Source organism: Gigantopelta aegis, chromosome 1 (assembly GCF_016097555.1).
Source record: "Gigantopelta aegis isolate Gae_Host chromosome 1, Gae_host_genome, whole genome shotgun sequence".
NCBI classification, from domain to species: domain Eukaryota; kingdom Metazoa; phylum Mollusca; class Gastropoda; order Neomphalida; family Peltospiridae; genus Gigantopelta; species Gigantopelta aegis.
In genome coordinates, this window is record NC_054699.1 from 41,563,518 (window position 1) to 41,587,954 (window position 24,437).

The following is a 24,437-nucleotide window of genomic DNA, read 5'->3' on the forward strand; positions in this document are numbered from 1 at the left end:
TTCTTTAGTTTTTAAACACTAAGGCATATTTTTCACTATTAGAGCCACTTATGATCACTGAAATCAAAACATTACTGATATTTTATTGTTTAGATTAATATTTTTTTCATTTTTTTAAAAACACATGAATGAATGTTTAACGACACCCAAGCACAAAAAATACATAGGCTATTGGGTGTCAAACTGTGGTAATGCAAACAAAGTGATTATCAACATCAATATAAAAATTCAAGATTTAAATAATTCAACAGTTAAATAAAAACACAGTGTAAAGAACTGTGTAAAAATACAAATATCAAAGATAGATACTGACTTTTATTCAAAATTTTAATTGTATCCCAAAGAAAACGAGGGGATTTGTGCTGTATTGGGAATTCTCAAAAAGAATGTTACACCCCTGCACCATGGTGAGGTTACAGCACGCGCAAGGGTTAAAAACACATGTGCATCTTAGAAGTAGTGGTTTATTGATTTGAGTTCTAGTCTATTTTTAAGGATATTTCCTGTTTTAACATCACAGACTCCTCTTTCACTGTATTGTAACTTTATCCAAATGAGTTACAAGTTTGTAAATTTTAACTAAATTTTAAAGTGTCCATTTTTTACGGGTTAAAATTAGGGTCTGCACCTTTAACATTTCAGGAATTAAAATGAGCCCTTGAAATTCCTTAACATTTCGTTTTTAATAAAATATCAACATGAGCCAGTGGAATTCCTTAACATTTCAAACTTAATGAATGTCAACAAACTATTTGAATTGCCGTGCTTAATATTTTATGCATAACTAATGATTAACAACAAAAGGTAATACTAACAAGGGATCTTTTATATGCACCATCACATATCATGGCCTTTGATATACCAGTCGTGGTGCACTGACTGGAACGAGAAATAGTCCAATGTGCCCACCGACGGGGATTGATCCCAGACCGACTGTATAAAGGCGAGAGCTCTACCACTGGGCCACGTCCTGCCATTCAAGACTTCAAATTAGTACCTTGTTATATTAGGTCAATAGGAATAAACATTAAGACATTTAAGAAATAATTAGCTAATGAAATAAAAATGTACTACTAGTAGTAGAATGGATAGAACTACATTTCTCACTAAGTAACATGGACATAAGTTGATTTTAAAGACATGCAGTTTATAAATATTCAGATAACAGAATGAATAGAAAAAGTTTCTTTACAGAATAAAAAACCTACATTTATTGTTGAACTCAAATTAAGACAGAGTGAATAGAAATACTTTTCCCCAACATAATTAAAAGTTTGCCTTAACATCTATGGACAAGTCTCCATGATTGAAAGGCATTGGACAGAATTCGTTTCTTAACAGAATAAAAAACCTACAAGCATGTTTATTAATATTCAAACTATGGATAAAACATTTATTGTTGAACTCAAATTAAGACAGAGTGAATAGAAATACTTTTCCCAACATAATTAAAAGTTTGCCTTAACATCTATGGACAAGTCTCCATGATTGAAAGGTATTGGACAGCATTCCAATGGGTTAGCCAGGCAGGTGTATTTTAAATATGGCTTTCTGCTGAAAAGTGGTTCAATTATATGGAAGTGGGTAAGTGACCCAGGGGGTGGGAATTTAACCAGTGGATGGATGCCCTAGAATCCTTTGCTGTACCATTTATGTTGCCCTGGTTGAGACTGGGGGAAATCTCTAGTTCTTCAGTGGTGGTTATTCCTGTGATACATAGCACCTCAGGCGAGTGCTCTACCACTGAGCTACACGACCCACCCCACGCGCACACACACTGTCACACCAAGACAAGAGAAAGAAGAGGTTAAACAAAAAAGAGTGAAGAGAGGTTCTTTGGTCTAACAAAAGTCAGGAACGACTGCATTATTCTTCAAAGGAGTGGGTGTACAGGTGCGGATTTAGGTGGGGGGGGGGGGATGGGGGGCGGTTATATATATTTATTACAGAATGCAAAAAAAAAAGCAAACTTATCCTGTCCAGTTTTCAAGATCTTTTAAATTCTCTGTTTAAAAAAACAACAGGTTTTGGGCTTTGCATGTCAAAACATGGAACATACGCAATTCCAAAGTACACTAACGGACATTACATGAAAAAAAAACCTGCCTCGATGGCGTCGTGGCAGGCCATTGGTCTACAGGCTGGTAGGTACTGGGTTCGGATCCCAGTCGAGGCATGGGGTTTTTAATCCAGATACCGACTCCAAACCCTGAGTGAGTGTTCCGCAAGGCTCAATGGGTAGGTGTAAACCACTTGCACCGACCAGTGATCCAAGAAAGTGGTTCAAGAAAGGCCATGGTTTGTGCTATCCTGCCTATGGGAAGCGCAAATAAAAGATCCCTTTCTGCTAATCGGAAGAGTAGCCCATACAGTGGCGACAGCGGGTTTCCTCTCAAAATCTGTGTGGTTCTTAATCATATGTCTGACGACATATAACCATAAATAAAATGTGTTGAGTGCGTCGTTAAATAAAACATTTCTTTCTTTTTACATAAAAAATCTCTATGGTACTTTGAAGTTCGGGTTAGGGTTTTGTACTCTGAGCACCCTCCCCCTGAATCCTTGCCTGAAAGTTCTGGTTGTTGTATTATATTGTATTTGGGGATTTATATTATCTGACTGAATAAATAAATATTGTTTAGTGGGTTTTGTTTTATGTCATAAATACTAGTAGTATATATTTTTTAAAAGGATTGTGCTGAGATTACAGTCACTGTAAGATATTTCCGACCCGTCAGTGGGCCCATTGGGCTATTTCTCATTCCAGCCAGTTCACCACGACTGCTATGTCAAAGGCCGTGGTATGTGCTACCTTGTATGTGGTGCTGCATATAAAAGATTCCTTGGTACTGAATGGAAATATGTAGTGGATTTCCTCTATGGCCGTGTCAAAATAACCATAATATGTTTGACATCCAATAGCCGATGATTAATATACTCACTACAGGAAGAAACCCGACAGCACCCCCTTTTAATAATGTTTCGGTTAAATACGTAGGTGCTGACGGGTTTCTTACTGTAGTTTGTGTATTTGTGATTAATATGTGAAAAATGTGTTGTCAGCGAACTCGAACATGTAATGGTATTTAGCGTCAAACTTCTAATATTTGTTGTATTAGAGCGGGAATCTTTGTCTACCGTGTGGTAGTTGGTCATTCCGTGTTTTCTCTATAGAGATATCTCCGACAGAGAGTGATCATAACCGTGCAAATGTCCCGTCTTGAATGAATGATAGAAATGCATGGTCTCAGTTTAGTACATTTTGCTCGAATTTGAGGTTTTGCTCCAGCACAGGGGGGCTGTTGCCCCACACCCGTGTCTTGTACGCTTATGCCGCAAACTACCACTTGTCCTGCATCGACAACAGTTATATATACATATATGCTAGTTTCAGACTACCAACTGAAGCCAGCACAAAGTTGGCCAACTTTCTGCTGTCACGAATTTTACATTTCTGAGCGCTCTTGCAAGTTGATTCTCGTCGTATAACCCATTAGTTGTTAATCTGAGCGCTCTTGCAAGTTGATTCTCGTCGTATAACCCATTAGTTGTTAATCTGAGCGATCTTGCAAGTTGATTCTCGTCGTATATCCCATTAGTTGTTAATCTGAGCGCTCTTGCAAGTTGATTCTCGTCGTATAACCCATTAGTTGTTAATCTGAGCGCTCTTGCAAGTTGATTCTCGTCGTATATCCCATTAGTTGTTAATCTGAGCGCTCTTGCAAGTTGATTCTCGTCGTATAACCCATTAGTTGTTAATCTGAGCGCTCTTGCAAGTTGATTCTCGTCGTATAACCCATTAGTTGTTAATCTGAGCGCTCTTGCAAGTCGATTCTCGTCGTATATCCCATTAGTTGTTAATCTGAGCGCTCTTGCAAGTCGATTCTCGTCGTATAACCCATTAGTTGTTAATCTGAGCGCTCTTGCAAGTCGATTCTCGTCGTATATCCCATTAGTTGTTAATCTGAGCGCTCTTGCAAGTCGATTCTCGTCGTATATCCCATTAGTTGTTAATCTGAGCGCTCTTGCAAGTCGATTCTCGTCGTATAACCCATTAGTTGTTAATCTGAGCGCTCTTGCAACTCGATTCTCGTCGTATAACCCATTAGTTGTTAATCTGAGCGCTCTTGCAAGTCGATTCTCGTCGTATAACCCATTAGTTGTTAGTCTGAGCGCTCGTACAACTCGATTCTCGTCGTATAACCCATTAGTTGTTAGTCTGAGCGCTCTTACAACTCGATTCTCGTCGTATAACCCATTAGTTGTTAATCTGAGCGCTCTAGCAACTCGATTCTCGTCGTATAACCCATTAGTTGTTAATCTGAGCGCTCTTGCAAGTCTATTCTCGTCGTATAACCCATTAGTTGTTAATCTGAGCACTCTTGCAACTCGATTCTCGTCGTATAACCCATTAGTTGTTAATCTGAGCGCTCTTGCAAGTGGATTCTCGTCGTATAACCCATTAGTTGTTAATCTGAGCGCTCTTGCAAGTGGATTCTCGTCGTATAACCCATTAGTTGTTAATCTGAGCGCTATTGCAAGTGGATTCTCGTCGTATAACCCATTAGTTGTTAATCTGAGCGCTCTTGCAAGTCGATTCTCGTCGTATAACCCATTAGTTGTTAATCTGAGTGCACCCGTCGTAAGTCAGGAAGTTGGGGGAAATTACAACGCAACCGTCGAGTTTGCCAACTTCGTCATGACAGTTGACAGTCTGAACCTAGCATATGACGAGAATCGAGTTATAAGAGCGCTCATAGTTTTGGAAAGAGACGGGTCCACAGATGGGGATCGATCCTAAATCGAACACGCATCAGTGGGTGGGTGTTTTTTTGGGTGGGTTCAATGATGTTTATTTGTTTCTTTTAAACAAAGATTATATGTCAGAATTACCAAATGTTTGTCATATAATAAGCGATGATTTAACTTTGTTGTGTGTCTCGTCATTATCATATGGTTGACACTGAATAGTCACGTCCCAAACAGAGCCCCCTATCTAGTGCATCCACACATATGTCAAAATGCATATAAAAGAGCCCTTACTGCTTATCGATAAGAGTAGCATATTTGTCAGAAGCAGGTTTTCATTCCATATCAGCCAGTGTTCCGCAATTGGTGTAACAAAGGCCGTGGTATGTACTATCCTGTCTGGGATGGTGCATTTAAAAGATCCCTTGCTGCTAATCGAAAAGAGTAGCCCATGAAGTGGCGACAGCAGGTTTCCTCTCTCGATATCTGTGTGGTCCTTAACCATATGTCTGACGCCATATAACCGTAAATAAAATGTGTTGAGTGCGTCGTTAAAACATTTCCTTCCTTTCCATAACTCGGTCAACAGAGGAATTTAGCTCAGTCGGTAGAGCACTCGCTTGAGGTGCATGGATCGTAGGATCGAATTCCCGCAGCGAACCTGGGTTTTACCTGTCTCAATCAGTGCCGCATGACTGATATCTCAAATGCCGTGGTATGTGCTGCCCTGCCTACAGTGCGAAAGTGCATATAAAGGTTTCCTTGCTACTAACGATAAAATAAATGTAGAGGGTCGGTGGTGGACCCTTTGGGCTATTTTTCGTTCCAACCCGTGCACCACGACTGGTATATCGTGGTATGTGCTATTCTGTCTGTGGGATGGTGCATATAAAAGATGCCTCGCTTCTAATGGAATTATGTAGCGGGTTTCATCTCTAAGACTATGTGTCAGCATTACCAAATGTTTGGATGTTTGACATCTACCAGCCGATGTTTAATAAATCCCCCCCCCCCCCCCCCCCAATGTCCACTTGCTTCCTCGGTGCCTGTGAAATATCTTTTTAATTTTTAAACTTTTAATTAAAATACTTTAGTTCAGTTCAATGCTACGTTTTTGCGTTTAAGTCTTATTTCTCACAACCTGTAAGTACCAGAGGCCTCATTCACAAAGGTCTCTTAGGCTCTGTTAGACAACAAAACATCCTATTTGCAAGTCTTTTAACATTGCACTGCGAGATCGCAAAGTTGCGAGAGTTTAGTGAATTAGGCTCCAGATCAATAAAACTTGGTTTTACAGTTTATACGTGTAGTTGCAACTATGAATCTTAGTGCATGTAAAAAAAAAATTAAAAAATGTATAAACATTTTAAAAAAAAATATAATATTAAATTTTAAAATAAATTTTAAACATGATTGAAATGTAGATAAATGGATGCAAGAGTAAGTGACTCTAAATAAACTGATCTCCAATGAAAATGCTCCACCCAATTTCTATTGTTACTGCTATCGAATGTGTGAGATTCCTATAAAACACACAGTAACCAAGGCTTCTAGACTTTGTATAAAAATCCACTAGCCGACTGAAAATTAACTAGCCCTACTTTAAAGGCATATTGTCACAGACTACTGACCTATTTAATGGTCTAACAAAGTATTACCTGAACAAAAATAATTTGATTTTGTCCCTAAATGTACTTTATTCAACCACCATACTAATGACATTTTGTAAAAATAATTGAATTATGGCAATGGTCCATAATTCAAAAACTAAAATTGCCGAGAGGGTTGACATGGATTTCACTCCGTCATGGTTCAGTTAAGGTGATGCAATAGCTAGATTTGGTTCCAACAATTAATGTAATTTTTATTTATTATCCATATTTAGAGAAATAAGGTCCTTAAATCCGTGACAGTATGCCTTTAAGTGAATACAGTTTTAATAATAGTAATAATCAGATATGTTATCTATAGAGGGAGATAGAGGTAAAAAAAAAAAAAAAAAACCCAGGTAGTGTGGGTGGATAGGATATTCATATTCACAAAATACTTAAATGCAGCATTTAACCAAAATAAAGAGAATAATCATATTTCACTAGTCGTCAAGCATGGCAATAGTTGTTATTTACTAGCCCAACATTGAATATCACTAGTCATGGGAGTGGGGCTAGCATAATCTTGAAGCCCTGTAATAACCCTAATAACTGTAACGGAAATGGACCTCCTTAGTAACGGGTTTCCATACATTTTGTGACACGTCACCGACAGACGCATATGTACGTAGATGAAAAGAAAACTTATGGGAACACAATTACAGACGATCTGCATCAGACGCGGACCATCTGCGACTATCATTCCCTAAAAAAATTAATAATAATAATAACCCACCCCAAAAATCAACAAAAACAACCAAAACCAAACAAACGAACCCCCCCCTCAAACCCCCCCAACCCCCCCCCCCCAAAAAAAAAACCCCAAACAAACACCCAACTCAACCCAACCCAACAACAACAAAACAACTAACAAAAAGAATCAACATCACCATCAGCAATAATAATAATAATAATCCCCAAAAATAAAACAAAACAGAAACAGCAACAGCAACAGCAACAATTAAAAAAAAAATCCCACCAAACAAGAAGAGAAGAAAAAATACGTTTTTTGATTTACGTCGAAGTGTGTCGATCTGCGTCGTGTGGAAGATTTTATGGAGACCAGTTTTCACTGTATCAATATTTATGTTGGACATTATTCATACACAGGCTCATCAATAGCCGACAGTGTCGGCAGACAATGCGGACAGCATGTCGATGAATGGCGTGCGGTTATTTGACGAGATTAGTACCAGGTGCACTTTAGACCATCGATGACGTGCCCGGCCCAACTCGATAATGTATTCAAAGCGATGTAGGCTTTTTCAAAGATGTCACCGACTGTTTTCCACTGTGAAATTCAGTAGAATCGTCGCCGAGGTAGTGGACGCAGGATTCTATCATAGTGATTAAATAAGAAGAAAATAAATTACAACTTCTGCGGCTGTCGAGTGTGAAACGCAGGTTAGTATTTTTGAAAATAAAAATATAGTTATTTATACAGGTTTAGTTAGAACTGATGAATAATATAGCTAAAGCCACAATTTATCTTTTTTGAGGATTTGTGTCTTTTTAATTTTTAAATGATTTAGATTTGAGAATTTTAGTCAAAGGAAATCGAACGATGCCGTGCAATGGTTACAAAAGTACCGTAATGTGGATTGTCTTTCTTAAGTGGATAGTTATGTGTTATAAAACTTACTAAGATAAATTTGGAAGTTGACGGGTTTTTTTATCAGTAGGTGTAAATCGCAAATTCAAACAATAAAAAAACAAAACAATAACAACTGTATGATCAACAGAATGAAAACGATTGATAGAAATAATGCTTCTCGGTGATTAATGGACCTTCCTGGAAATTGTCAAAATCGAGAATGACACGCCACGCACGTGTACGGGACAACTGCGTGATGCATGTGCAAACTATGGAATGTGTTTCGGTGTGTTGAAAAGCAGATCTGAACGTTTTTTACTAGGATGTCTGTGGTGAAAACGTATGTTCGGTCTAATAATTGATATTAACATTAATATTTCAGGTTCCCCTACTTTTTTTTAAGAGTACATACAATGAACTAATTAACTAAAATTTTAAACCGCTTGATTGAAACATATTTTATTGCTTTTGAAAACAATATATGGTAATCCAACTTAGTATTAGTAATATATTTATGCTGTTTAAATATGAACAGAAATTAATATTATTGAGAGCGAGAGAGAGAGAGAGAGAGAGAGAGAGAGAGAGAGAGAGAGAGAGAGAGATAGAGATAGAGAGAGAGAGAGAGAGAGAGAGAGAGAGAGAGAGTGTTTTTACATACAAATATATATATATATATATATATATATATATATATATATATATATATATATATATACTCTTCAAAAAAGTAAGTGAACCTAAAATATTAATGTTAATATCCAATGGGGCCACCGACGGGAATCAATCCAGAAATCAATCCTAGACAGACAGCGAATCAGGCGAGCATCTGTTAAAAAAACATATGAAGAGGAAAATTGAAGATAAATTGTGTTTTGTTTAACGACACCACTAGAGCACATTGACTTGTTAATCATCGGCTATTTGGTAGTTTTACATATAGTCTTCGAGAGGGAACTCGCTACATTGTGTTTTTCCATTAGTAGCAAGGAATATTTTAACACGCACCATCCCACAGACAGGATAGAACACATAAGCGCCTTTGATATACCAGTCGTGGCGCACTTGCTGGAACGAGAAACAGCCCAGTGGGCCCACCGACGGGGATCGATCCAAAACCAACTGCGCATCAAGCGAGCACTTTACCACTGTGCTACGTGCCGCCCTCGCCATGTGGTTGTAAGATATTGACGTTATGCAACAAAAATGACGAGTATAACGCAGTCATTAACCGTACATAGCTACAGTTGCAGAAGCTGGCCTTTATAGAAGGCAGGCCTGTATTTTTGTCGAAACGCTCTGAGACCCGGCCTCTAATCGAGGCAGGCTTCTATTCAAGGCAGGCCTGTATTTTTGTCGAAACGCTCTGAGACCCGGCCTCTAATCGAGGCAGGTTTCTATACAAGGCACGCCTGTATTTTTGTCGAAGCGCTCTGAGACCCGGCCTCTAATCGAGGCAGGCTTCTATTCAAGGCAGGCCTGTATTTTTGTCGAAACGCTCTGAGACCCGGCCTCTAATCGAGGCAGGTTTCTATACAAGGCAGGCCTGTATTTTTGTCGAAGCGCTCTGAGACCCGGCCTCTAATCGAGGCAGGTTTCTATACAAGGCAGGCCTGTATTTTTGTCGAAGCGCTCTGAGACCCGGCCTCTAATTGAGGCAGGTTACTATACAAGGCAGGCCTGTATTTTTGTCGAAACGCTCTGAGACCCGGCCTCTAATCGAGGCAGGCTTCAATTCAAGGCAGGCCTGTATTTTTGTCGGAACGCTCTGAGACCCGGCCTCTAATCGAGGCAGACTTCAATTCAAGGCAGGCCTCTATTTTTGTCGAAACGCTCTGAGACCCGGCCTCTAATCGGGGCAGGCTTCTATTCAAGGATTTACGGAGCATTTAAAAATTATATACATGTGTATTAATAATTATACTTAATACAAATATTGTATTGTCAGGAATGGGAAAGAAAGTATGAATTTAAGGATCCGATTTCGAAATAGAATACAGTAAGAGAGTTTGTTTTGTTTAACGACACGACTAGAGCACATTGATTAATTAATCATCGGCTATTGGATATCAAAGAATACAGCTTATTTTGCCTTGTAATAAATACCTCGTTAACACAATATATTGTTATCATACGCGTACGAGAAAGGAGGGGGCGGGCAACTGTCCCCCCCCCCCCCCCCCCCCCCCCCCCCCCCCCCCCCCCCCCCCCCCCCCCCAACCAGTGCTGGAGCAAATCCTCAAATTCGGGGGGAAAATATTGAGATATCCGTGCAAAATGTGCCAAACTGAGACTTTTTTAACATGTATATCTATCATTTTACTCGCAAAATCAGTTGTAATTTATGTAAAAATGCGTAGTTATTCGTTTGCAATCCTATATAGCCATTTGGCAGCATATGAAAAAAACACTATATTATCCAGATTCGGGTCTGATAACAATTTGAATTATGTTCTTTAAAATAAAAAAGGAAAGTATATACATGTTTCAGTTTGTATTTTATCTTTTATAACATTTAAGAGAACCTATACGTTAGGTCCCTTTTTGAACAATTTAATATTGATATATGCAACTATACACTTTTTTTGCTGTTTATGATTTGAAAGAAAACTGTTTGTCGAATTATATATGGTCGCCTTGGTCTTGGCTCCATCGTTCACTTTCTTTCCATATACCTAGGACTTTGAAACAGTCATAGAACTAATGTTCCAAGGTTTCTAGCAGTAAGTAGGAAAACTTACAGATATTTGATTTTCAACCTGATTAAAATTAGCTCCACTAGTTAATAACTATTACTGGAGATAAGGAGATATACAACCTTGGCAAATACTTATTATAGGCGAAAAAAAAAAAATTAGAGAGTAACGTTTGTTTTATTTAACGACGACACTGGAGCACATTGATTTTTTATCTTATCATCGGCTATTGGACGTCAAATATATGGTAATTCTGACACTGTTTTTTTTAGAGGAAACCTGTTGTCGCCACATAGGCTACTCTTTTACGACAGGCAGCAAGGGATCTTTTATTTGCGCTTCCTACAGGCAGGATAGCACAGACCATGACCTTTGTTGAACCAGTTATGGATCACTGGGCCCGTGCTTATAAAACTTAAAGTCTAGACTTTAATAAAGTCCAGACTTTAACGTAATGCTATTTGAATTGGCGTTGCCATGACGTTAAAGTCTGGACTTTATTAAAGTCTAGACTTTAAGGTTTATAAGCACGGGGTCCAGGTCGGTGCAAGTGATTTACACCTACCCATTGAGCTTTGCGGAGCACTCACTCAGGGTTTGGAGTCGGTATCTGGATTAAAAATCCCATGCCTCGACTGAGATCCGAACCCAGTACCTACCAGCCTGTAGACCGATGGCCTAAACACGACGCCACCGAGGCCGGTACAGGCGAACAAATTCAGGGATATGCTATTACTACAAACAAAATAATATATCTATATTTGTTCCTATATGTGTGACCCATATTTGCTGATATACAGAGAGACAGAGAGAGAGAGAGAGAGAGAGAGAGAGAGAGAGAGAGAGAGAGAGAGAGAGAGAGAGAGAGAGAGAGAGAGAGAGAGAGAGAGAGAGAGAGAGAGAGAGAGAGAGAGAGAGAGAGAGAGTTTCTGACGGTATATGTGTATGCATTTATATAAGTCATTCTCCACCATTGTTCCGCACTATTGTACATACTATTGTATTTCATTGTTATAATGCTGATAAGTTGCATAACTTGACACAATAAAGAACTTGAACTAGGTAGACCAGTAGAGCTAATTTTAATCAGATTGTTTGATTATATAATATGTTTTATTTTATAAAGAAAAGTGTTTGTTGTTATTACTCGATGTTGGATTCAAAATGGTAATACATCAACGTGTATAAAGATTTTCTGTTATTATTGTTTTTCTCACTCACAGAGATGCTTCTGCTGACCCTTTCCTTCCTCAACCTGATCGCTCTTCATGAGTTGACAGAAGTCAGTTCAAGACATCGCGCAGGTAACGCCTTTGTTTCTTGGGAGGTTTTTTTTTTTTTTTTTTTTAAATTTGTGCTGGGGATTCGTTAAACATTCATTTTATCATAACCTCTTTTGCCATCAGTATTGTGCAGAAATACGCAACTGATGAATATGGTAACAAGAGGAAGGAAATGTTTCATTTAACGACGCATTCAACACATTTTATTTACGGTTATATGGCGTCGGGGTAACGAGATTCATAGTCGTAAAGTATGCTACGATTTCTATTACATCAGTGGCAAAGTGGTCACCTGATGCGCGGTCGGTCTCGGAACGATCCCCGTCGGTGGGCCCATTGGGCTATTTATCGTTCAGCCTGTGCACCACGACTGGTATCAAAGGCCGTGGTATGTGCTATCCCGTTTGTTGGGATGGTGTGTATAAAAGATATCTTGCTACCAAGAAAAAATGTAGCGGGTTTCCTCTCTAAAACTATATGACAAAATTACGAAATGTTTGACATCCAATAGCTCTAGTGGTGTCGTTAATTTGAACTCCTTTACACATTTTTAACATTGTATATTGTTTTGGTGTAGTTTGTATTGTTTTGGTAAAATACCGGCGAGTAGATAAACGCATATGAGCGTCCATTTTGTCAGGAAGAAAAGAGAACTCCGTGTTGAGGGGGACTATCTTTAAATACTTTAGCATGCTCATATACCACGCAGGTTTCGAGCATGTCCGCCCCAGGGTTCGGCCTCTGGGAAGCCAGGGCCCCAATCCGGGGCAGACCGGCCTCAGTGGTGTCGTGGTTAAGCCGTCGGACAGTGTGTGCTCAGGACAGCTTGCTTGAAAATTAATTGGATATAAGCACGAACATAAGTTGAAATGAAATGAAATAATATGTAACCACTAACCACTTAAAACTAACCCACTGTCCTGGACAGACAGCCCAGATAGCTAAAGTGTGTGTCCAGGACATAATGCTTGAACCTTAATTGGATATAAGCACGAAATTGAGTTGAAATGAAATAAACACATTGTCCTAAGTTTGCTGTCGCTGTCCAATATTTCCAACTAACAGATCCCTTTAAAAAAAGTTAAAGTTTGTTTTGTTCAACGATAGTACTAGAGCACATTGATTAATGAATCATCGATTTTTGTACATCAAATGTTTGATAATTCTGACAGTCTTCATGGGATGAAAGTTAGTTCTTTTTTGTTACAATAGCAACCACACCGCTATCACTACCACTGCTACCACCTCATGAACATCAGCATCATCATAATCATCATCACCATCATCATCGCCATCATCATCATGAAAACCCACAACTACCATCACTCCACCACCATCGTCATCACCACAGCTACTAACGCCATCATGATTCACTGTATTAACGTGCGGGGCCGAGACGTAGTCCAGAAGCAAAGCGCACGCTTGATGCGCGGTCGGTTTGGGAACGATCCCCGTCAGTGCGTCGTTAAATAAAACATTTCCTTCCTCATTAACGTGCTTATATCAAATGAAGGTTCAGGCACGTTCACCCTGGACACAACCAGAAGGGATCCTTACTATCATCACCACCACCATCAGTACCACAACCACCACCATCGTCATCATCATCATCACCATCAGTACCACAACCACCACCATCGTCATCATCATCAGTACCACAACCACCACCATCGTCGTCATCATCATCATCATCAGTACCACAACCACCACCATCATCATCATCATCATCATCATCAGTACCACAACCACCACTATCGTCATCATCATCATCAGTACCACAACCACCACCATCGTCATCATCATCATTACCACAACCACCACCATCGTCGTCATCATCATCATCATCAGTACCACAACCACCACCACCATCATCATCATCATCATCAGTACTACAACCACCACTATCGTCATCATCATCATCAGTACCACAACCACCACCATCGTCATCATCATCAGTACCACAAAGACCACCATCATCATCGTCATCATCATCAGTACCACCACCATCGTCATCATCATCATCATCAGTACCACAACCACCACCACCATCATCATCATCAGTACCACAACCACCACCATCGTCATCATACTGAGTAGCACAACCACCACCATCGTCATCATCATCATCATCAGTACCACAACCACCACCACCATCATCATCATGACCACGATCACCACTGCCATCACCAATAAAGTGATCTATACCAACAAAAAAAAAATGTGCTTGAAAATAAATGCCACTTTTTGTCTGTTTTATTTACCCTCAAACTACTGAGTAGGAAAACACAAAGCTTCTCTTCTTCTCTCCTTTCCCTCCGTTTTCTTCTTTCTGATCCCCAGAATGATTTTGGTTTGTCTGTATGTTTTTAAAAAAAAAAAGCTTTTGTATATACATTTGAGTAAAATTATAAATTTTGTTTAACATCTCTAGGGCACATTGATTTTTTAATCATCAGCTATTGGATGTCAAACATTTGTTAATTTTTACATATAGTCTTAGAGAAGAAACCCGCTACATTTTCCCATTAGTATCATGATCATCATCACCACCACCATCACCACCATCATCATCACCATCACCACCATCATCATCATCATCACCACCACCACCATCATCATCATCACCACCATCACCACCACCATCATCATCATCACCACCACCACCACCATCATCATCATCATCATCATCATCATCATCACCACCACCATCATCATCATCATCATCACCACCATCACCACCACCATCATCATCATCACCACCACCACCACCACCATCATCATCATCACCACCACCACCACCATCATCATCATCATCATCACCACCACCACCATCATCATCATCATCATCACCACCACCACCACCATCATCATCATCATCACTGTTGCCATAGCCATCAAAGTACTCTTCATCATAGTAATCATCATCACCTTTGTCACCATCATTTTGTTTATCATCATCATCATCATCATCATCATCATCACCTTTGTCACCATCATTTTGTTCATTATCATCATCATCATCATCATCACCTTTGTCACCATCATTTTGTTCATTATCATTAACACCATCATCATCATCATCATCATCAAGTGCTTCTCTATGATCTCGTTAACCACGACTACGACCCTCAGAGAAGAGTGCTTTCTTTACAGAGGCTCCGTGGACGTACGACAGCGCTAGGAAGATGTGCGTTCAGGAACTCGTCACCAAGGACGGCGTGGCGATGACGAGGGCCTACAGACTGCGGCAGATCGCCGTGCGCCGAGACCAGGTCCGCTGTATCTACGAGCAGTGCACCACGGAGGGTATGAAACCATACAAGAGGAGAAACATGGGTACGTACAGTGCTTTCACGTCCATCGTCTCCCCCCCCCCCACAAAAAAAAAAAAAACACCCCCCCACCTCCCCCACTACCACTACCCCCACCACCCCTACCCCCACCAGGTCCGCTGTATCTACGAGCAGTGCACCACGGAGGGCATGAAACCATACAAGAGGAGAAACATGGGTACGTACAGTGCTTTCACGTCCATTGTCTCTCTCCCCCCCCCCCCCCCCCCACCACCTCACCCACTACCGCACTCACCAGGTCCGCTGTATCTACGAGCAATGCACCACGGAGGGCATGACGCCATACGAGTGAAGAAACATGGGTGCGTACAATGCTTTCACGTCCATGGTCTCCTCACCACCCCACCCTCCACCACCACTACCACCACCACCCCCACCAGGTCCGCTGTATCTACGAGCAATGCACCACGGAGGGCATGACGCCATACGAGTGAAGAAACATGGGTACGTACAATGCTTTCACGTCCATGGTCTCCTCACCACCCCACCCTCCACCACCACTACCACCACCACCCCCACCAGGTCCGCTGTATCTACGAGCAGTGCACCACGGAGGGCATGACGCCATACAAGAGAAGAAACATGGGTGCGTACAATGCTTTCACGTCCATGGTCTCCTCCCCACCTCCACCCTCCACACCACCAAAACCACCACCACCACCCCCCCCCCCCCCCCCCCCCCCCCCCCCCCCCCACCACCCTCACCAGGTCCGCTGTATCTACGAGCAGTGCACCACGGAGGGCATGAAGTCGTACTAGAGGAGAAACATGGGTAGCTACAATGCTTTCACGTCCATCGTCTCCCACCACCACCACCTCCCCCACCACCACTACCACTACCACCCCCACCAGGTCCGCTGTATCAACGAGCAGTGCACCACGGAGGGCATGGAGTCGTACAAGAGAAGAAACATGGGTACGTACAATGCTTTCACGTCCGTCGTCTCCCCCCAGCCCACCACCACCCCGGTCTGGTGCTTATAAAACTTTAGACTCGAGAGTCTGAGGCACTAATGTCATGACAACGCCATACACATTGTATGCGTGCGACGTCATTAGGAAGGAAGGAACTGTTTTATTTAACAACGCACTCAACACATCATTTTATTACGGTTATATGGCGTCAGACATATGGTTAAGGACCACACAGATATTGAGAGAGGAAACCCGCTGTCGCCACTTCATGGGCTACTCTTATCGATTTGCACCATCCCACAAACAAGATAGTACATACCACGGCCTTTGTTACACCAGATGTGGATCACTGGCTGGAACGAGGAATAGCCCAATGGGTCCACCGACGGGGATCGATCCTAGACCGACCGCGCACCGAGCGGCTATACGCAACAAGACAATGAATACGGATATATCCACTACTCTGTAAAACGGTATAGTTGTGAAATAAAACTGGTAATTTCAGTTAGTTTTCGTACTGTGTAGGATTGTAGGATAAATAAAATAGCCGGTTACTGTCTTAAGACATCGGCTTTATCCTATTCGGCATTCCCCATTCTAACCTTCGCTAAGACCTCGGCTTTATCCTATTCGGCATTCCCCATTCTAATCTTCGCTAAGATCTCGGCTTTATCCTATTCGGCATTCCCCATTCTGACCTTCGCTAAGACATCGGCTTTATCCTATTCGGCATTCCCCATTCTAACCTTCGCTAAGATCTCGGCTTTATCCTATTCGGCATTCCCCATTCTAACCTTCGCAGAATAAAGCCTATATCTTAAGGCAGTAGCTGATTAATATATATTTATCCGGTAATCACTACATGCACTGGCAAAATATACTCTTCAAAAGAAGTAGAAGAACTCTAATAAGAATTTACAATTGCCAAAATTGTAAGGTATATTAGCTGTGGGGAATGGTTATATGATAATAGTAAATTAATTGGGCAAACATTACAACCGGTAGTTTTAATGTGACCACCAAAGACCTTGAAGGATGATTGCGGTCAGAAGTGAAATTTGAAAGTTGACGGGTTTTTTTATCAGTAAATCGGAAATTCAAATAATAAAAATTAACAAAAACAAATCAATAACTGTATGATCAACAGAAAGAAAAAGATTGACAGAAATAATGTTCCACAGTGATTAATCGACCTTCCTGGAAATTGTCAAAATCGAGAATGACACCCCACGCACGTGTACGGGGCAACTGCGTGATGCATGTGCAAACTATGGAATGTGTTTAGGTGTGTTGATAAACAGACCTGAACATTCTTTACTAGGATGTCTGTGGTCAAAACGTATGTTCGGTCTAATAGTTGATATCAGCATTAATATTTCAGGTCCCCCCCCCCCCCCCCCTTTTGTTTTTTGAAGAGTATATGATGACTAGATACATTTATATAGTTTTGGTAACTGGCCAAAGCCAATATCTGATAAGGGCCGATATCTTAACCAGTTATTCTCTATATATTAACACAGTGTACTTTTACTTATGAATGTAAATGAAGGAGCAGAAGTCACAAGTTGGTGAAGTAGGTTTTATTTACTTTCCAACATTAAACATGATTAACAAGTTAACAACATGGTGATACAGATAATATAAGTTTAAGCTCTTAGTGTGAACGATAGAGTGGACACTAAGCATGATATGATAAGAGGTGTTTGAACAGGTTTTTATTTATGTATGTGACTTGAACGAAAAAAAAGGGATGCGCGCCCTTCGCCCCTCCCCACCCCACCCCTGAATCCGCTCCTGGGACAGTGTTTGCTAATCTGATCTGTATCCCGTTGCAGTGGTGGCAGCGTGCTGGGATCGCCACGCCAAGAGATGTCGTCGTGTCCACTCAGAATTCTACTTCTACAACCTCGTCGCCATTGACTGTGGAACGATCAAGTGCGACGGAAGCTCACAACTTGAAGTCAAACAGGAAGGTAAGTAGTTTTTCTACAACATGTACGCCACTGAGTTTGGTATATTTGTAGTACAACAGGGAGGTAAGTAGTTTTTCTACAACATGTACGCCACTGAGTTTGGAATAACTAGTACAGCAGGAAGGTAAGTAGTTTTTCTACAACATGTACGCCACTGAGTTTGGAATACTTGTAGTACAACAGGGAGGTAAGTAGTTTTTTTACAACATGTACGCCACTGAGTTTGGAATATTTGTAGTACAACAGGGAGGTAAGTAGTTTTTCTACAACATGTACGCTACTGAGTTTGGAATATTTGTAGTACAACAGGAAGGTAAGTAGTTTTTCTACAACATGTACGCCACTGAGTTTGGAATATTTGTAGTACAACAGGGAGGTAAGTAGTTTTTCTACAACATGTACGCCACTGAGTTTGGAATATTTGTAGTACAACAGGGAGGTAAGTAGTTTTTCTACAACATGTACGCCACTGAGTTTGGAATATTTGTAGTACAACAGGGAGGTAAGTAGTTTTTCTACAACATGTACGCCACTGAGTTTGGAATATTTGTAGTACAACAGGGAGGTAAGTAGTTTTTCTACAACATGTACGCTACTGAGTTTGGAATATTTGTAGTACAACAGGAAGGTAAGTAGTTTTTGTACAAAATGTATGCCACTGAGTTTGGAATATTTGTAGTACAACAGGGAGGTAAGTAGTTTTTCTACAACATGTACGCCACTGAGTTTGGAATATTTGTAGTACAACAGGGAGGTAAGTAGTTTTTCTACAACATGTACGCCACTGAGTTTGGAATATTTGTAGTACAACAGGGAGGTAAGTAGTTTTTCTACAACATGTACGCTACTGAGTTTGGAATATTTGTAGTACAACAGGGAGGTAAGTAGTTTTTCTACAACATGTACGCTACTGAGTTTGGAATATTTGTAGTACAACAGGAAGGTAAGTAGTTTTTCTACAACATGTACGCCACTGAGTTTGGAATATTTGTAGTACAACAGGGAGGTAAGTAGTTTTTTTACAACATGTACGCCACTGAGTTTGGAATATTTGTAGTACAACAGGGAGGTAAGTAGTTTTTCTACAACATGTACGCCACTGAGTTTGGAATATTTGTAGTACAACAGGGAGGTAAGTAGTTTTTCTACAACATGTACGCCACTGAGTTTGGAATATTTGTAGTACAACAGGGAGGTAAGTAGTTTTTCTACAATATGTACGCCACTGAGTTTGGAATATTTGTAGTACAACAGGGAGGTAAGTAGTTTTTCTACAATATGTACGCCACTGAGTTTGGAATATTTGTAGTACAACAGGGAGGTAAGTAGTTTTTCTACAATATGTACGCTACTGAGTTTGGAATATTTGTAGTACAACAGGGAGGTAAGTAGTTTTTGTACAAAATGTATGCCACTGAGTTTGGAATATTTGTAGTACAACAGGGAGGTAAGTAGTTTTTGTACAAAATGTATGCCACTGAGTTTGGAATATTTGTAGTACAACAGGGAGGTAAGTAGTTTTTCTACAACATGTACGCCACTGAGTTTGGAATATTTGTAGTACAACAGGGAGGTAAGTAGTTTTTTTACAACATGTACGCCACTGAGTTTGGAATATTTGTAGTACAACAGGGAGGTAAGTAGTTTTTCTACAATATGTACGCCACTGAGTTTGGAATATTTGTAGTACAACAGGAAGGTAAGTAGTTTTTCTTCTACCACATGTACGCCACTGAGTTTGGAATATTCAAATGCAACACTGTCTCACAGTTTGCAGTCCAACAAGAATGTATGTTCAAATAGTCACAGGCACGAATCCATGAGTAGGTTCTCTGGGGGTGCGGACCACTTCCCATAAAGTTCGAAGTGCGATTAATAAACCCATTACTTAGAAGAGGAAGACAATGAATTTATGTTTTGCTGGTTTGTTCTCTCTCTGTCCCCCGCTCTGTCTGTCTGTCTGTTTCTGTCTCTGTCTCTCTCTCTCTGTGTGTCTCTCTCTCTCTCTCTCTCTCTCTCTCTCTCTCTCTCTCTCTCTCTCTCTCTCTCTCTCTCTCTCTCTCTCTCTCTCTCTCTCTCTCTCTCTCTCTCTCTCTATCTATATATATATATATATATATATATATATGCCTGCCTGTCTCACCATTAAGTTTGGTTTACAATTAGATGTAGATTAAAATGTGATGAGATGTCGTGAAAATAACATCCTTTTCCTTTGCACTGTCTGCAGGCTGCTATGACAAGAAAACGAAGCGGTGTTTTCAGCCGAACGCTAACCAAACCACAGTGGACGAAACCGGGGTGTGCACCTTCAGGGAGTGTCAGTCTCTCGGACCCCTCCGAGTCGGCTGGACAGAATCGTTCCGTGAGTTTGTTTCTTTGTTTGTCTTTGTTTAACGACACCACTAGAGCTACGCACATTGTATGTTAGACATTTGTAGTTGTGATACGTAGTCATCAGAGGAGACCCGCTACATTTGTTTTCTAATTCATTTCATTTCAACTTATTTCCGTGCTTATATCCAATTAAGGTTCAAGCACGCCGTCCTGGGCACACACCTCAGCTATCTGGACTGTTTGTCCAGGACAATGGGTTATTTGTTACTTGTTAGAGAGAGAGAGAGAGAAAGAGAGAGAGAGAGAGAGAGAGAGAGAGAGAGAGAGAGAGAGAGAGAGAGAGAGAGAGAGAGAGAGAGAAGAGGGTGTAGTGGTCCTACACCTACCCATTGAGTCGTTAAAACTCGCTCTGGGTGGGAGCCGGTTCCGGGCTTCGAACCCAGTACCTACCAGCCTTATGTCCGATGGCTTAACCACGACACCACCGAGGCCGCAAGGGACCTTTTATATGCACTTTCATACGGACAGGAAAGCACATACCACGGCTTTTGACCAGTTGTGGTGCACTGACCCCAATCAAATGAATGTATCCACCGGGGTGTTTCGATCCTACGACGTCACTGTTTTATGCGTACATATTCAACACACTAATTTTACCCAGAATTCTTTGTGGTCAAATGAAAAAAGAAAAAAAGATTTTGGCCATGCTATATTTAGCCACAAAGTATTCGGGGAAACCCCTCTTGTAGTCCAGTGCAAGAGTTTTTATTCCAGAGTTCGTTATGGAAAGACTATGCAGGGGATCTATTAATTTGTAGTTATTTATTACACTTAAATGTGAAAACCCCGAAATATTGTAGTTCCAAATTTGACATAGCACCTTTAAGTATAATAATTATTATGGCAGAATGCTAATACACGTTTACACAGAAAGAAATGTTTTATTTAACGACGCACTCAACACATTTTATTTACGGTTATATGGCGTCAGACATATGGTTAAGGACCACACAGATTTTGAGAGGAAACCCGCTGTCGCCACTACATGGGCTACTCTTTCCGATTAGCAGCAAGGGATTTTTTATTTGCGCTTCCCACAGGCAGGATAGCACAAACCATGGACTTTGTTGAACCAGTTATGGATCACTGGTCGGTGCAAGTGGTTTACACCTACCCATTGAGCCTTGCGGAGCACTCACTCAGGGTTTGGAGTCGGTATCTCGATTAAAAATCCCATGCCTCGACTGGGATCCGAACCCAGTACCTACCAGCCTGTAGACCGATGGCCTAACCACGACGCCACCGAGGCCGGTACGTTTACACAGAGCGTTGTGTATTAAAGTAAAGGATTGGCTATTGTTAAGTGTTGCGTATTATGAAGTGTAAATAAATAAATAAATAAATAAATAAATGAATGAATGAATGTTAAACGACACCCCAGCACGAAAAATACATCGGCTATTGGGAGTCAAACTATGGTTATGCAAATAAATAAAGTGATGATCAACATCAATATAAAAATTCAAGACAAACAAAAACAGTGTAAAGAACTGTGCAAAAACACAAATATCACAGAATGTTACGGATACTGAATTTTACTCAAAACTTCAATTTTGTGCTGTATTGGCCATTCTCAAAGAGAATGTTACACCCCTGCACCACGGCGAGGTTACAGCACACGCAGGGAAAATAAATAAATAAAGACACAGACAAGCAAACAATAAACAAATTAATTTAATTAAAATAAATAATATAATTATAATTTTATTATTATTGTACATTGTAAGACGATGATTCAAGGCACCCCAACCTTGACATTGCCAGTGGTCTGGGGTAATAAAGTTTAAAAAAAAATTAAAATTAAAATAAATAAAATTAAGAATTGAAATAATTGAAATTAAAATTTAAAAAAACTAATTAAAACTAAACTTAAAAATACTAAACAAATAATAAAATGAAATAAAATAAATGAGAAAATTCCTTCGATCTCCCCCATGTGATAAATTTGGAGCGTGTTACAATGGTATCAGTTGTAATTAATTAATTAATATAATTTTAATTAAATTTACTATTTCAGCGTGTCCCGAAGTCTGACCTCATTCCAGATGGATATTGTATGGACAGTGGCGACAAAGGACAACACAACAAACAGATGAACTAAACACAACTGCAATTAATTTATTAAAAATTAAATTAAATGAAAAACAAAGGAAATATGTTTTCTTGTTGGAATATGAGGCGTTTTAGAAACTGTTTATAGTTACGACAGAACGTATATACGTTTTGACTGAAGATGGAACAGCCTATTTTGACCTGGATCATTTTAAGTAAACGCTTGCGCTCCTAAATACGCTTGCATGAACTCACGCATGCACGCACGCTCACATATGTAGAGAATGTGATCTAGGAATGGGGGATATGGGGTGTTAAAGGCATATTGTCACAGACCACTGACCTATTTAATGGTCTAACAAAGTATTACCTGAACAAAAATAATTTGATTTGTCCCTAAATGTACTTTATTCAACCATCTTCATAACCGCCATACTCCATTTATTAATGACATTTTGTAAAAATAATTGAATTATGGCAATGGTCCATAATTCAAAAACTAAAACTGCCGAGAGGGATGACATGGATTTCATTCCATCATAGTTCAGTTAAGGTGATGCGATAGCTAGATTTGGTTTCCAACAATTAATGTAATTTTTATTTATTATCCATTTTTCAGAAATACGGTCCTTAAATACGTGACAGTATGCCTTTAAGAATTTTGATTACACATAGAAAATAATATGCTTTTTTTTGTATGAAAAAAAAATATATATATCCCAGTTTTTTCTGCAACTTATAAGTATTTGACGTGTCTATATCCAATTTAGGTTCAAGCACGCTGTCCTGGGCACACAGTGCAGCAGCCTGGACTGCCTCTCCAGGACAAAAAATTTCTGCAAGTAATAATTTCTTTGTCATTGCACCCGCTAGATTCCAGAATTATGGTGGGACAGCTTTCTCTATTTTTATGTTCTTGTTCTGTTCATTAATTTTTTTATCATAAAAATATATTGAGAGAAAAAAGAAATAATATTATAGTCCATATTTGTATCACTATTAGCGTCTGGTAACGTCCGTATAAAGCATAAATATTTAATGAGGGATTCATTGTCAGTTATTTTTCTTTCCATCAGTTTATATATATATATATATATATATATATATATATATATATATATATATATATATATATATATATATATATATAGCGGCACTCAAAGTAGCAATATATACTGTTGCAGTTGGTAGTTTGGAATGTGGTGTGCTGTTTTTGTCAAATATTTGGGATTCTGGTGTTGCCAATAAACAATCTATCTCACATCAGGTGTGTTTGTTTGTAAGTGGGATGATGACAACACTCCTGGATGACAGCATACGTTTTGTAGGCAACACACCACCATTTGGCGTGACATTACTTGTAGCAGTTTAATATAGTCCGGTTTAGAAAATAGTTCCTCATAAGAAAAATACTACAAAATTTTGATATGCTTTTTGAAATCTTTCTTTGATGATTACACGTAGGTTGACCTCTGTAGTATTTAAATAACCCCTTGGGGTTTGACGTTACTTGTTATATGTAGTACTAACTGATAACAACTGTACAAGTGGTATGGCGCCACTTGTATAACAGCGACACGAGGCGGTGCTCAGACATGGGAGCTGTTAACTGATAACAACTGTGCAAGTGGTATAGTGCCACTTGTATAACAGCGACACGAGGCGGTGCTCAGACATGGGAGCTGTTAACTGATAACAACTGTGCAAGTGGTATAGTGCCACTTGTATAACAGCGACACGAGGCGGTGCTCAGACATGGGGACTGTTAACTGATAA

At 39.9% G+C, this 24,437-nt stretch overlaps 1 protein-coding gene across 3 annotated transcripts; it reads left to right on the forward strand.

Annotated features, from left to right (window-relative positions):
* Window positions 1-7,375: 7,375 nt before the first annotated feature.
* Window positions 7,376-22,758, forward strand: LOC121368106. Of its 3 annotated transcripts, XM_041492686.1 has the most exons (7): window positions 7,376-7,802; window positions 11,912-11,992; window positions 15,125-15,307; window positions 18,075-18,212; window positions 20,443-20,577; window positions 22,627-22,649; window positions 22,685-22,758. In XM_041492686.1, the coding sequence occupies exons 2-6, from the start codon at window positions 11,914-11,916 to the stop codon at window positions 22,641-22,643; spliced, it is 552 nt and encodes a 183-aa protein (XP_041348620.1). In that variant the 5' UTR covers window positions 7,376-7,802; window positions 11,912-11,913; the 3' UTR covers window positions 22,644-22,649; window positions 22,685-22,758. The 3 variants fall into 3 exon arrangements, with proteins under 3 accessions (XP_041348620.1, XP_041348612.1, XP_041348626.1); XM_041492678.1 differs by having other exon boundaries at window positions 7,381-7,802; window positions 22,627-22,758; XM_041492692.1 differs by lacking the exon at window positions 7,376-7,802 and adding an exon at window positions 8,291-8,332 and having other exon boundaries at window positions 22,627-22,758.
* Window positions 22,759-24,437: the final 1,679 nt, after the last annotated feature.

What these genes read in the sequence shown, in the direction of transcription:
- LOC121368106 (XM_041492686.1), top strand. Translation starts at nt 11,914, where the DNA reads ATGCTTCTGCTGACCCTTTCCTTCCTCAACCTGATCGCTCTTCATGAG. An exon ending in CAGTTCAAGACATCGCGCAG is followed by an intron (nt 11,993 to 15,124) that starts GTAACGCCTTTG and finishes CTTTCTTTACAG; the next exon opens with AGGCTCCGTGGACGTACGAC. An exon ending in ACTTGAAGTCAAACAGGAAG is followed by an intron (nt 18,213 to 20,442) that starts GTAAGTAGTTTT and finishes CACTGTCTGCAG; the next exon opens with GCTGCTATGACAAGAAAACG.